This window comes from Pundamilia nyererei, unplaced genomic scaffold (genome assembly GCF_000239375.1).
Source record: "Pundamilia nyererei isolate P.nyererei 1_Seehausen unplaced genomic scaffold, PunNye1.0 scaffold00436, whole genome shotgun sequence".
Taxonomy (NCBI): Eukaryota; Metazoa; Chordata; class Actinopteri; order Cichliformes; family Cichlidae; genus Pundamilia; species Pundamilia nyererei.
Window position 1 is genome coordinate 151,100 of NW_005187837.1, and position 13,534 is coordinate 164,633.

General features: G+C 43.1%; 1 protein-coding gene across 3 annotated transcripts in view; it reads right to left on the reverse strand.

Annotated features, from left to right (window-relative positions):
- The window catches only part of fnbp1l (formin binding protein 1-like), a 50,750-nt gene that overhangs the window by 4,171 nt on the left and 33,045 nt on the right, over nt 1-13,534 (reverse strand). Inside the window, exons 4-16 of one of the 3 annotated variants that reach the window (XM_005753535.2) lie at nt 11,190-11,337; nt 10,127-10,189; nt 9,004-9,108; nt 8,602-8,730; nt 7,818-7,964; nt 7,467-7,694; nt 3,515-3,529; nt 2,199-2,308; nt 1,875-2,007; nt 1,688-1,782; nt 959-1,134; nt 825-862; nt 606-726 (exon numbers count right to left, since the gene is read on the reverse strand). In XM_005753535.2, coding sequence (XP_005753592.1) covers nt 606-726; nt 825-862; nt 959-1,134; nt 1,688-1,782; nt 1,875-2,007; nt 2,199-2,308; nt 3,515-3,529; nt 7,467-7,694; nt 7,818-7,964; nt 8,602-8,730; nt 9,004-9,108; nt 10,127-10,189; nt 11,190-11,337 — 1,508 coding nt within the window. Of the gene's footprint in view, nt 1-87; nt 727-824; nt 863-958; nt 1,135-1,687; nt 1,783-1,874; nt 2,008-2,198; nt 2,309-3,514; nt 3,530-7,466; nt 7,695-7,817; nt 7,965-8,601; nt 8,731-9,003; nt 9,109-10,126; nt 10,190-11,189; nt 11,338-13,534 lie in introns of those variants that run through there. The other 2 variants (XM_005753534.1, XM_005753536.1) reach the window with 2 other exon arrangements.

The window sequence follows — 13,534 nt, forward strand, 5'->3', positions numbered from 1 at the left end:
AAAGTCAGCACGCAATTTATCTCCATCTCTGCTTCACACACACACACACACACACACACACACACACAGAGAAATCAGACAGAAAGGCAAAGTAAATGCAGCATATTTCATTTCAATAAACACAGACATGTCAAGAGCTTAAAATCAAGAATTTGATCATCTCCAGTTAAAAATAACATAGACAGTAAAATAATTAGAATACGTGTTAAAATAAAAATAAAGTCTTTCTAACGTATAATATAAAACAATCTTAATTCATTTGATCTAGGAGAAGAGGTGTAGCTTACATACAGCGGTGGATGCGCACACGAATGCCTCATATTACACACAAATCGCTCAAACACCGCACGATGAGTCCTTCCTGTTTGTGCTTAGAAACATCGCAGGTATGAGAGGAAGACGAGTGATTATGGGGTTAAAAGAATGAGCGGGCGTGCAGGATGAAGGGATGGGATGGAAACGAGGCAAACAAGACGACAGGAGTCCATGCAGATGTTTCACAGTGATGTCTCTTTTCCTTTTAGTGGTGTTACACTGAGAAGCAGGCAGACATGGAGAGCGTGACAGACAGAGGACAGCGGAGCCTCAGATGTAGGTGACGGCACCTTTGCTGTTTTTCTCCAGCGTGATTTCTACGTAGGAAGTGGGAACGTAGCCCTCCTCCCCGCTCTGCTTCCTCGCCCGCGTCCACCCGTCGCCTTTGTCCTCCTCGATGATGTACAACACCTGCGGGCAGGCAGACAGTCAGGACGTCACGTTCTCCCACGACTCACCGGAGACGAGTTTTCAAATTGCACCATTCAAATCAAACTCAAGAGTCTCACCTCGTCTTCTGCCATCACTAGCGTGCCCTCGTTCTGACCTGAGAGTCAAACAAAAACAGGACACTTAGACCTGTTTTTGACCACATCAGGCTTGATACTCTGTAACCAGCTCAGTTCAGACTGCACGTGCTTACCGTCAAACGAGTAGAGCGCTTTGCAGTGTCCGATGACAGGCAGAGGGTCGTCGTCGTCGAACTCGTCGTCGAACTCGTGTGGGTCGGGGTTGGGATGTCGAGGCTGCGCTGGACCGGGCCGGTGATGAGGCGTTTGATGCTCCTGGCTGGTGTCGTCTGTGTAACTGCCCTCAGGGCTGACAGGAAACAGGCGTGAGCTTAGTGTGCACGGGACTGGTCACACTTATATTTGATTTAGAAGATAAACAAGAACCAGCGTGCATCGAGAGTACACATGGAAAAATGGTGACCGAAAAAGGGAAAAGGCTTTACTTTGGCCCATGAAACATTTGTACTGCTTTGAGGCAACTGTTGTTGTGATTTGGAGCTATATAAAGAAAACTGAATAAAGTTGTAGAAAATATGCTGGACAGAAAAATGAAAGGACGTGGGGGCGAGACCAGCCGCTGAATACCAATTTAAGCTGCCCCAATTAAATTCAGCAAAGTGGACAAGCTTGCTGCATCAGTTTTCTTTGATTTGATTTTTGGGCTATCTCTGAAATCTGCCCTTTCATTTCCATCCAAAGATGTGGCATCTTTTCATCCTTTAAGTCCTAACTCTGGTGCATGATTGAGATCTGATGTGTTTTCAATCTGTTTCTTTAACTTTTCTGAACAGTGAAAAACAAAGGTCCATTTTCAGTGAGAAACATAAGTCCTCCAAAGAAAAGACGGGAACATTTGATACCTCTCTCTGCCTTGAGGACCATGGTGATGGTTATCAGCGCTGTGCCTTCTGTCTCCTCTGGAGCTTTGCTTTCCCTCCACCTCAGACAACCACGTCTGTCAGTGACACGGTTCATTAGTATACATTTCAACAGGTGGCCAGAAGCTGCATGTAGATAATGACTGAGACCTTGTTGTCCTGTCTTTACCTCATTTTTGTGGATTTCGGAGCGCAGTTTCTCCATGTTACAAATGGTCTCTGATATTTTGGGCTGCAGGCTGTTGGGGTCTCCCATCTGAGGATTCTTCTCATACACGTCCTTCATCTTGTTCAGAGCATCTCTGACAGAAACACACAAGCAAGCAAGCCAAGCTTATAGAGCAGACTGATGGCGATAAACAGTTCGAGGGCCATAAAAGCGAACCTGGATCCTGGATGGAAATATCTGACAGTGACATCATTTAACAGTTGTAAGATCCAGAGCAGGTTTCCTACAATCTTGCTGGTTTGGATGGCTTGGGCAGTGTCTTACCTCTGATCCATCTCTTTCTGGAGCTCTCTGTTGAGTTCATCAATCCTCTGCTGCAGTCGCTTCCTCCTCTGCTCAGGAGGTAAGTGGCTGAAATCCTCCAGAGACGGTGCCTGGGGCAGGAAAAAACAAAACAAAAACAGGATTAGACTCTGTCGCGGAATTGATTAACTTTAGATGAGTGATGCCAGAGAATGATCCCCAGAAAGCACAACAAAAGCAACAAAGCTTATTGCATTTGCTTCTTTGTTAAGATGCAATTACACCAGCGACTCATTTCCATTAGGAGCCCAGATGCTGCAGCGTGAGCTGGTTTGTTGTGGAAATAAGCAGCTCAAATGTTAGAGGTGAAAGAAACAGCAGCTTTTCTAGAGCCTCTGATCCAGAAACTGTCAAAAGAGCTTCATCAGCAATTCATTTGTTCGGTTGTCATGGAAATGTTCACATTGCTGTTTTCCCTTTCTCTGAATTTTAAAGAAGACCACCAAATCAAACCTTTGATCTTCAGTAGTAAATATCCATCTAGAGTGCTTTGATGCGAGTCGCCTCATTCTTGAGACATCAGCTGGAGAGATGTGTGCCTTAATTTGAAAAAAGGGGAACTAATCAACGTGACTTTTCCACAACGCTAAAAAAAAAATACATTAAAGAAAAAAAAACATTTTCTTCCACAAAGCATGACCTAGCTAGTGAAAATAACAACACAAACAAACCTTCCTATCCATGCACCACCAGCCTTATCAGTGTGCCTCCGCCTGTGACGCGGGCTCGTGACGGTATGCAAATACTGAACTGTAACGCTAGCTAGCTGCATGCTTCACTTGCTTAGCTGGGCGACTCACACCAAAATAATCTGCAGGGATAAACAGCAGCACAGTGTAGAGGGAAAACATGAAGACTGGATTAATGTGAGCTCAAAGGGACAGCTCACACACTCTGTGCTGGCCTTAAAGTCCACTCATGGTGTGATGAGTCTGCTTCATCAATTCCATAGCAGAAAATATATAAAGCATGATAATAATATAAATAATTTATATATAGCCTAATAAACAGCTCTGAATGCAGCTGACAGGAACAACAGCTGTTCCTCTAAAACTGAGGAAGTCTGTATTCGTGAGGATCCACATGCACTGTTTGTACTGACAGACAACAGGAAATCTATTCTACCTGGAGAGGAAGTGGCCAGCTAACACTACTGAGCTGTGCACTGTTTGTTGGACACTATGGGAGTCCTACATGGTGAGGTTAGATGCACTGGCACCTACATGGCCGAGTCTTCTCAACAGCACTAGTCTACACACTCACGCAGACTCACTTACCATCTTCACTGACCACTGAGCCGTCACACATTAACAAAAAAAGAGAGAACAACAGTGGATGCTGTTAGTTGTCAGAAGAGTGTTCACACTGGTTACTGGATGTGTTTACTGTGTGCATTCTCAGTGTGGTCCAGCACCTCGTGTTTACTAAACACAGCAGCAGCGTGTGTGTGTGTCCCCCCCCCATGAAACTTCCCGCTGATTGCGTTTTACGCTTTCACAGGTACACACCACTCCTGCTTGTTTTTAGTGCAAAGTTACAGCACTTTCCATAACTCAGGAGATTCTCATGGTGGGAAGATTTCTTGCTGATTCATTAAGGGACAAAGGAAAACACAAAACTAACAGAGAGCAACAAACGTACTGGTAAAGTAGTTAAAAACATGTTCTTGCATCAAATAACAACATCCCAACTACCCAATGTGTGGGCAGTGACAGCCTGCAGAGCGTTTGAGTCACAGTTCACATTTAAAGGAATGTCTTGTAAAGTACTGCATCCTGCTGCTGGCTTTGTGCTACTCTGCTCTTTGACAGCAGGTGGCAGCACAACAGTCACTGATGCACAGTTCATTCTCCACATAAAGCCGGGCTTGCTGCTGCTGCTGCTGCCATCTTGCTCAGGGAGGTCTGACTACAGGCTCTGACCCAGTCCTATAAAATGTCATATGCTGTGCTGCTAAATGGCTCATCGGCAGCTTCCTAACCAAGTCAAACTCTCTTCCACGGTGTGTCTTCAGTCTCGTCTCCCATCCCTCACCCCCAATCGGTCGCTGCATATGGCTGCCTCTCCCTGAGCCTGGTTCTGCTGGAGGTTTTCTTCCTGTTAAAAAAAACATTTTCCTTCCCAGTGTCGCCAAGAGGTTGCTCAATAAATAAAAATTAATCGTATTGACTTGATCCTGTCCTGTTTTACATTTCACGGCAGAGCCTCACAATAAAAGCAGCTGCAGAATAATATGGACCTTGCACAATATTTTATAAAACTCATACTAGGTCTACAAAAACAAGCATTTTCTAACTGAAATTTTTCATTTTAAAATGTCCTCACATTATCTGTAAAGTAGAATGAACACCGTGCTCCAAATTCAGCAGCATAAGATTTTTTTCTTTCTTTCTTTCTTTTTTTTTTTTTTTTAAATCCTCTGTCCTCGTTCATACATGGCCCAGGCATGGCTGCACCTGAGCAATAACACAGGAGCGCAGATGCATTTTTTCAAAGATCAGCAGCGAGCAGTGTGTGTTATATTCACAGGCACAGTACCTGTGAGTAAAGATGGCAGATTCATGCTGGCAGACATGGAGGTAAACAAAGTACGATCCAATAACAGGGCTTCAAATTGCAAGATATTATCACGTTCCATACTGGTACTTCATCAACTATCCATCTATCCATGAATCTACTGTTAACAGTATACTGCTTTGTTTTTACCCTGTCCAAGAAGAATAAAGCGGCTCAAAGAGATGCACTCAAAATGAATCCATTATCATAAACACTTGTTTAAACTCTCAGATTGCATCAAATTTAGTAGACCAAACAAAAAGCCGCCAATCACAGATGAAGCTGACAGACCTGAAAGGAATAAAAGCCAATTAAAGCTGAGGACTGAAACGGAGTCTGAATGTTATTCACATGTTTGTGTTAAAACTGTGAGAGAGCAAAAAGCTCTGTTTGACAGCTGAATGAAGCCATTAGCAGAGCGACACACACACACACTACAACTACAGCCTCAGACCAACATCTGCACAACATGTCTGATGTTGGCATCTCTGTTTTTATTTTGTATGCCTCCCACGAACACATCACTGCAGCCACAATGCCAAAAATACCCTCTGAATCCCTCGCACACCGACACACCGTCAATCACCAAGGATCCTCCGTCTTGGGATTAGAGCAAAATTCCATCTTATACATGAAGGAAGCAAAATAATCACACCAAGAGAAAAAAGAACGAGAGATAAAAAGAAAAGCAGAGGGTGGAGGATATGGGAGGAAGGGAAAACAGGAAAAAAAGGAGAAATGAGAAGAAGAAATCATATTTTAGGGTGTCTGCAAGTTTCTCAAGTCAAACGACAATGTATGGGCTCGATGTATTCATCAATCAAGGACAAAAGTAGTTAAACGATCCAGGTCAAAACTGAAAGTGTGCCTTTTGTGCTCATTGTGTAAGTCAAGATTGTTATCGTTCACAGAGGGCCTGCAGACAGCCTGTAGAAGAATCGAAAACCAAAAAACACATCAACCTGTCTCACTCGAACACACTACAGGCACTACTGTCTGTCTCACCCCTCTCCTCAGGCTGCGCAAATTTCGCGGGATTCTGGGAACTGTAGTCTTTATCTCAGATAGGTAGTGGCTGACGAGGTCAGAACTAAACCGGCGTGCAAGGAATAACTGGGAGGTGGACCAGGGACGAGAGGAGGAAGGTGGTGGAGGAGGAGAACAGGCGGGGGACTGGGTGGGGGGCAGGAAGAGAGGACAGAGCCAGAGGTCAGGATGACTTATTGGATTCACGGTGCAGTGTTTCTCCTGACGGCAGGTCGTTTTAGATCAGGATGAAATTCTGGGTTTTAACGATCGCTGGAACTTCTACATTTAATTCGCCGAGCCCTTTAAACCTAATAAACTTTGAAAATAAAACAGGAAGTAAGTTTATGACGCTAATTTGTTCAAAAAAAGTGACACATACACAAATACATATTCAGTTTATCTGATGGGAATGCAAACAATCCAGATGAAAAGGGTGCTTTCCCCACTCTGCTGGTACGAGCTCTGCATGCGAGTCCTTTAGTGGTTCAGCCATCATAATCCATCCACAGTCGAATCCTCTAACTCAGCACATTTTTGTTGTAGAGATCTACCAAAAACCTCCACATGCAACTCATCAAATCTCCTGAAAAATCAATCTCAATCAGCTTCTTCACATGATTGCTGGAGCCCGGCGTGGACACTGTTTATTCCAAACTGAGATCAGTTTGACTTTAACATTTTTCTGTCAACGTGGATCGGGGGAGCTCTCTGTTGAAAAGAAGTGATGTCAAATCTAAGCCACACAGTCTTTAAAAAGAAATGATGACGCTCAGATGAACCAACAGCAGGCAGTTAATGATTGATCAATACGGTCTTTATGGAGAGGGGCAAGGTCCAAGGAGTGTGTTGGAGGAAGCATTTGAGGGTGTTGTTATTGGAAAGGTGACAAAAAAAAAAAAGCTGCAGCTCAACGCGAGCTGAGAATACAAGCTTGATCCAGAGGAAGTGATTAAATATGGGGGAATAACATTAATAATATCTGAAAATATGCAAAAAAAATGACTCTGTAAGAGAAAAATGTATGATGTAAAGGGCAGGGACGGTTAAAATCAAATGAGCTCCTAATAAAGCTGTCTGACTGTATGTATGAAGTCTGTTAAAGAACTGCTCTAGTGCAATGTAGGTATGTAGGTCACTATGGAGAGCCCTTATAAAGATCCTACTGAGTGATAAACATCTAAGGATTATGGGTAAATAACTGCAAATTCACCTGCAAACAGAAATTTTCAGATCTTTTCTGGATGTTTTACGTTATGACACTATTATTTTTTTAGGTCTATATTTTGATTAGGGGCGATCGTGGCTCAAGAGTTGGGCGTTCGTCTTGTAATCGGAAGGTTGCCGGTTCAAGCCCCGGCTGCGACAGTCTCGGTCGTTGTGTCCTTGGGCAAGACACTTCACCCGTTGCCTACTGGTGGTGGTCAGAGGGCCCAGTGGCGCCAGTGTCCGGCAGCCTCGCCTCTGTCAGTGCGCCCCAGGGTGGCTGTGGCTACAATGTAGCTTGCCATCACCAGTGTGTGAATGGGTGGATGACTGTGTATAGTGTAAAGCGCTATACAAATACAGACCATTTGATAGACTAACATGAACAGGTCCACAAGGGTGAATTATTCAACAACAAGAAGCATTTATCACTTCCTGTACCTTTGGTTTCTTCCCAAACAGCCAGAGCTTGTTCTTGGTTCTGCTCATGGGGTGTTTCGGATCAGATCGTGGCCCCGGTGCCCCATCTCGCTCTCTGTCTCCTTTGGGCGTGTTGCTGATGGTACCATCTGAGCCCGTTCTGCTCAAATTCTGACTGAAGTCCTCGAAGGGGAAGTCAGCAGGAGGTTCAAAGCCAGATTTGAATGACTCCACAACTATTGCTGAATCCTGGGAAGTGAGGAGGAAAATAAGTTTTCCTATCTTTATCCAAACACCAACCCCACGTCTAGACAGACAGATTTCTGAAGATGCTAGCAATAACCGCTCTTTTTCCTTTCTTCCTACACTTACCCTTCGCTCGTCTACAGCCTTGGCAGCTGAAACCATTCCCTCTAGACATTTGGAGATGATGGGAATAACTCTCCGCTCTGCCTCAGCAAAGCTTCGATATGTCTCTCCAAGCTTTACCGTCCGACGTTCATCCATGTTCTGCAGATTCTGTTACACAGAGCACAGGAAATGGAATCAACACTAGGAAGTAGCCAAGTACTACACACACATAGACGCACACATAGACGCACACATAGACGCACACATAGACGCACACATAGACGCACGTGCAAACCCCTGCAAGCAGATCCTTTTAATGACAAACACTGATACCTGGTTAGAAGATCAGTTAAAGCCATGTGTTAAACATTTAATGGGTCACTAACACAGAGCACTATGCTTTCACTGAAATGGAAACCTTTATACAAAGTCATTGAAAAACAATGAAAAAGAATCAGTGAGATTGTGTCAGTAAATAACAACGTGGACTTGAAGGTACAATTCCCTTCAAATCGTTTCAGTTTTATTTATATTGAGCCAAATAACAACAACAACCTCTTCAAGGTCCTTTATATTGTAAGGTAAAGACCCCTCAATAAAATCAAATGACCCCCCAACACCCAACCCAACCCCTCCTCCATGAGCACGCACTTGGCGACAGTGGGATGGAAAATCTCCCTTTTAACAGGGAGAAACCTCCAGGTTCATGGAGGAGGGACTATGTGTTGTGACAGGTTCTGTGTGAGGGGAGGAAGGTGTGCTGTAGAGAGAGAGCCAGAGCTACAGTTCAACATGTCTGAGTTACCTTAAAGATCTGTGGTATGGCACTGTGGAAATGTTTCCACTGCTCTGCATTGAAGCTCTGGAGCTGAGCGGCGTACTCGTTCTTGCTCTCATCGGCCGCGTGAGTGCGCATGTAGAACTGGGCTTTGGCCTGAACAGATCATACACACCAACACAACATCAACAGTCACTGATGTCCCACCAACCTCCAGTCTGTCCACATTATAAATCACATGCATCACGGTGCTACGACTAATTCTGAAACCATAACAAATTCAAATACTGTGTTTTCTAATTTTCAAAAGGAGGGAAAAGTCACGTCATTGCATAGATCCCACAGTGCAAACAAGCCGAGGAGACTGCTACCACAGCATCTTACAGTTTAAGGCACATAACGGTGTTATTACAGGTGGGGGCTTCCTACCTTCTCCACCTCTGATTTGGTGGCGTTGATGTCATTATCTAGCCGCTCGTGGGTGATCTGGGACTTCTCTGCTTCTTTGCACTCTCTTTCAAATTTCTTTTTACTCTGAAAGGGAGAAAATAAACGCACAATTTTAAATAAATTGAGTAATCAAAAGATTTTATAACATTTTCGCAGCCTCTCCATTTCATGTCTCAATAAAAAAAATGTAAAAATAAAAAAATATGTGAATGAGAGGGAGATGAATCAGAGAGGAGGATAGTTTATTTCCTGCCAAGCCATCTGGGTTACATTACCAATGAAGGAAACGCAGCGAATAGCTGAGACATTACAGTTCAGTCACCAGGTAGTCACCATTAAAGTCACGCAGCCCACACACTGAAACACTCGAATGGTTGTGCAGCACTGAACTCAACTAATGGGCCTCGGGCCAGGAAATGTGAAAAGATAAGAATTATTAACTTTTTTATTTACGTTTATTTTGGAGTTGTTGTGATTACAGAGAGGTCTTGTAATGAGCACTGGTGTAAAATAACTCAGCTCACGCAAGTGAATGATCTCAGATGAACAAGTGCAATCTCTCGCTCCTTCTTTCTCTCTCTTGAGCCCGTAAAGAGCCAAAAAGCAGGCCTGTCAGGGGCCAAATGCGGCACATGGGCCTTGCCTTGCTGTGGGAGGGGTTGCTCTGTGTATGTGTGTTTTTTCAGTGTGTTTCCTGGTCTTGGCCCCTGTCTTCAGTCCCTGCAGACTGGGAAGTTTGCCAGGAAGAAGAAAGGAACCCAGCTGTCTTTTCACACTCAGAAACATGTGCTTTAATATTACAATATTACATATACATACATATATATGTGTTTATATATATAAATTAGCACAGATAGTGAAATGCTAAAATCAAATGCAAGTACCCTGAAATTGCATATTTCATTCTTGTATAAATAATGTAACGTGTGAAAGTGGGGGATAAAGTGCATCCTATTTGTCCTTCTGTTACCTTTGTTAACATATCTTACATTCCTCATGCAAACAAGTATGAGATGAATAAAGCCGGCTGTCCTGAGCAGATGATATTTACACTAAACAGTACATTTTTCTACTCAAACCTCCTCCTTCTCGCCTCACTTACATTGTCCATCTGTTTCCAGCAGTGATCCAAATGCTGCTGGGCCTTTCTGCCCTCCTGTAGATGCTGCTCATTTATGCACACACACAAACACACACAACGAGACACATTTACACAGAAGCAGAAAATACATATAAATATGTGCACAAATGCAAAATTACTGGACTCTGTGTCACAGTCACATATATAACAACAATTACTTGAAGGAAGAGTTGAGTTCAGTTACTAAAGCAGTAAATGTCCTCAGCTGTACCAGACGCCTTAGTTTGTGCGATTGTCATGGAAATGAATCTGTTGACATGCATATTGAGAACTATGTGATGCACTTAAAAGTTTATAAGACTAATACTGCAGTGGCTGTTCAGCTGGGATTGTTGCCACACTGATATTAGTATATTTGTGATAATATATTATAAACGAAAGAATGGACAGCACTTCTCTGCCAGCATTAGAATCTATGCCAACCTTTCATGCTTTTCAATCCTAAATGTACAGTTACTCTGTTCAAAGATTATATTATAGATGGGAAAGACTTGAGCTGCTACGAAGGATATCACGAAGTCTCTCTAGCTGCAGCCCCACCCACCTGCTATTAAAACGTCCTGATCCTAAACCTATATGTAGTCTTTAAACATCTAAATACAAACAAAAACCACTATCATGTTGGTGTAATCCTAAGATACTACTGTCCCTACAAGAATGAGTGTTGGATTGCTATAAAGCACAAAACCAGCAGAGGGCGCTGTTTTCCCCCAAACGCATGGCTTTTAGCCTTTCACTTTTTGCCATCAGCAGATGGTGGAAAAGACAGATGGTTAACATTACATCCAACATATTTATCCTCTTAAGTAAAGCCAAGCAGAACACAAATTCATATGAAAGCGACACAGCGGATGTTAAGGGCAAACAGCAACATCCGTTTTATAACGGGAAGCAACAGTTTCTTTGACAAATGTGATCTAACAGCGAATGAGCTGAAAACAGACAGAAAAGAAAGCACATGTTTGGCTTTTGTTCAGTGGCACGCAGCGGGAGCAGTGAAGTATGAACATGTTAATGTACTCACATGCTTCCTCTCAGCTTTCAGGTCCTGGCTGTACCTCATCAGCTCGCCATAAACCCTGTGAGCCATCTCCTCCGCCACCACCTCCCTCTGACCGGCATAGTCATTAAGCTCATTGAGTATGGAGTAGAAAGACAGACATGACGTGAACCTGCAGGAGAGACACATAATTAACACGTGATTAAGACATAACATGTCCCGTGTCTTCTAGTGTACTACACGCATATGCACAAAAACATAAACTCTAAGCCAGGGACATCAAACTCATTTTACATCATGGGTGCATCTCCCTTTGATCTTAAGTGGGCCGGATCAGTGAAACTCCCTTTGTTTTTTATAGTGTAAAGAAGTTTATCTACACATTTAGTCCTGAAATATCTTAATATAAGAAAAAGAAGTGAAACTGCAACAGCATGTCTTTGTTTTGAAAAACAAAAAAATATACGGCAGTAGTAAATGAAAGAAATGGGCCAGCACTGCTCTTTAGGCTTAAATTGTAAGAAATAAATGTGTAAAGTTACAGGAAAGGATCTGGTAGCTCAATGGACATATTTAGATAGTGAAATACAGGAACCTTTCAGTCATTCCATTGTTTAATCTATTACTTAATTACATTGGTGTATTATTAATGGCCATGTGGAAGGTCTTTATCGCCTAAATGTATGAAAATGCAGTTACAACTCCAAAATTTATGCTCTTCTTTACATTTTCCATAGCTGTCCAGTGGGCCCGACTGGAGTCTTTGCTAGGCTGATTCTGATCCCCGGGCCTCAAGTTTGACACCCCTGCTCCAAACAAACTACATCCAAACATTCTGCACTGCTTTATTTAGTTTTTTTTATTTGTGTCATATTCTTTAGTTACATATAAATGACACTCAAACTGGTGTGGAACTCCTTTTAACGTATCCCGCTGCAGTTAGAAGCTTACATACATTCATCATGGAGGTGAATGTTTTGTTAATATTAGCCTTTCAATTATTTCTGTGAACTGTTGTTGTATTGAGGCTGAATGATTACACTGCAAACATCATTTAAATCAAAGCTTTAATTTTTGCAGAAATAAATACAGGGTATACATACTTTACATGCAGCGCACCTGATTTTAAAAAAACAAAGTGACTCTCGGGAAGCTGCACCTTTACCAGGTGCTTCTGGTGTCAACAAGTTTCTGGCACAATTTCTGGTTGCTCTTCTAGGAAGGATTAGTGGAGTTAAATTGAAATGGTTGTTTTCCTGGCAACTGACTTTTAGTTGTTTTATATATTTCAGAGGCAGCCTTAATGTGTGACTGAGGTCACTGCCCAGCTGAGTCCAAGCTTCAAATGGCAGTTTGAGGTTATGCTGAGGCAGTCTACCTTCTTCATTATCATGGGTACAGTGCTCTCGTTCCTCACTTTTATGCCTACAAAACAAAGTTGCATCTAAAGGTGTGACTCATCTGACCATTTAATTTCCAGAAGCTCTCAGTACTAGAGAACATGCATCTTTCTTGGACAACAGCCTATCAGTCCATGGCGATGTGAAGCTTCTTCACAGCAGACTGTGACATTGATGTTTCACTGATGTCTTGGAGGATTTTTTTTTTCTTCTGACCATCTGAACCAACTCATCTCAGGGTGACAGCCAGCCTCTCTTTCAGACCTAAGCTAAATGGATATCCTCCCCAGAAACTTGTACTTTTCACCTGATGTTCTGCAAACATTAAACTCTGGAGCTCTCAGGCACATGGGCCCAGAAACCAGTTGGCAACCCGCTGGTCACGTCATGTCCCAAGGGAAAAATGTGTCGTTTCTGAAGGCTGTAAGCTGGGTGAAATTAGAGAGTCGCAGAGAAGCTGGTTTCTTCTACACAAACTACGGACAGCTGTGGCAATCTGCTCTTGCTAGGAGGTTTTCACTGCAGCATGATATACCTCTAAGACCAATTTCACCAACAACCTTCCACAACCGTTCACCAACCATTCAGGGAATGCACATTGTTCCCCAGTGTACTGTGGCTACCAGGCAGTCACTGACCAGTCTCTTGGCCTGCATAACTGGAGCTTTAACAAGAGATTTCCCGACAACTGCCAGGAACCATCAACAGCCACTCACAACTGGTCAAATTATACTCATTCTTCCACAGTGCCCAGTGGTTGCCAGGCAGTTGCCAACTGGTCTCTAGGTCTGTGTGACTGGGGCCTTAGAAATGGCTGCAAGAAACATTATAGACGCGTGTGAATCTACAGTTCTCCTCTTCAGATCTGAACTGAGCACCCTGGACTTTTTTACTGTTCTTGGTCAGACCGACGAGTGCTGTGAAAAGAAAATCTATAAGAAAAGAAGCTGCAGCTGTGATCAGTCAGGA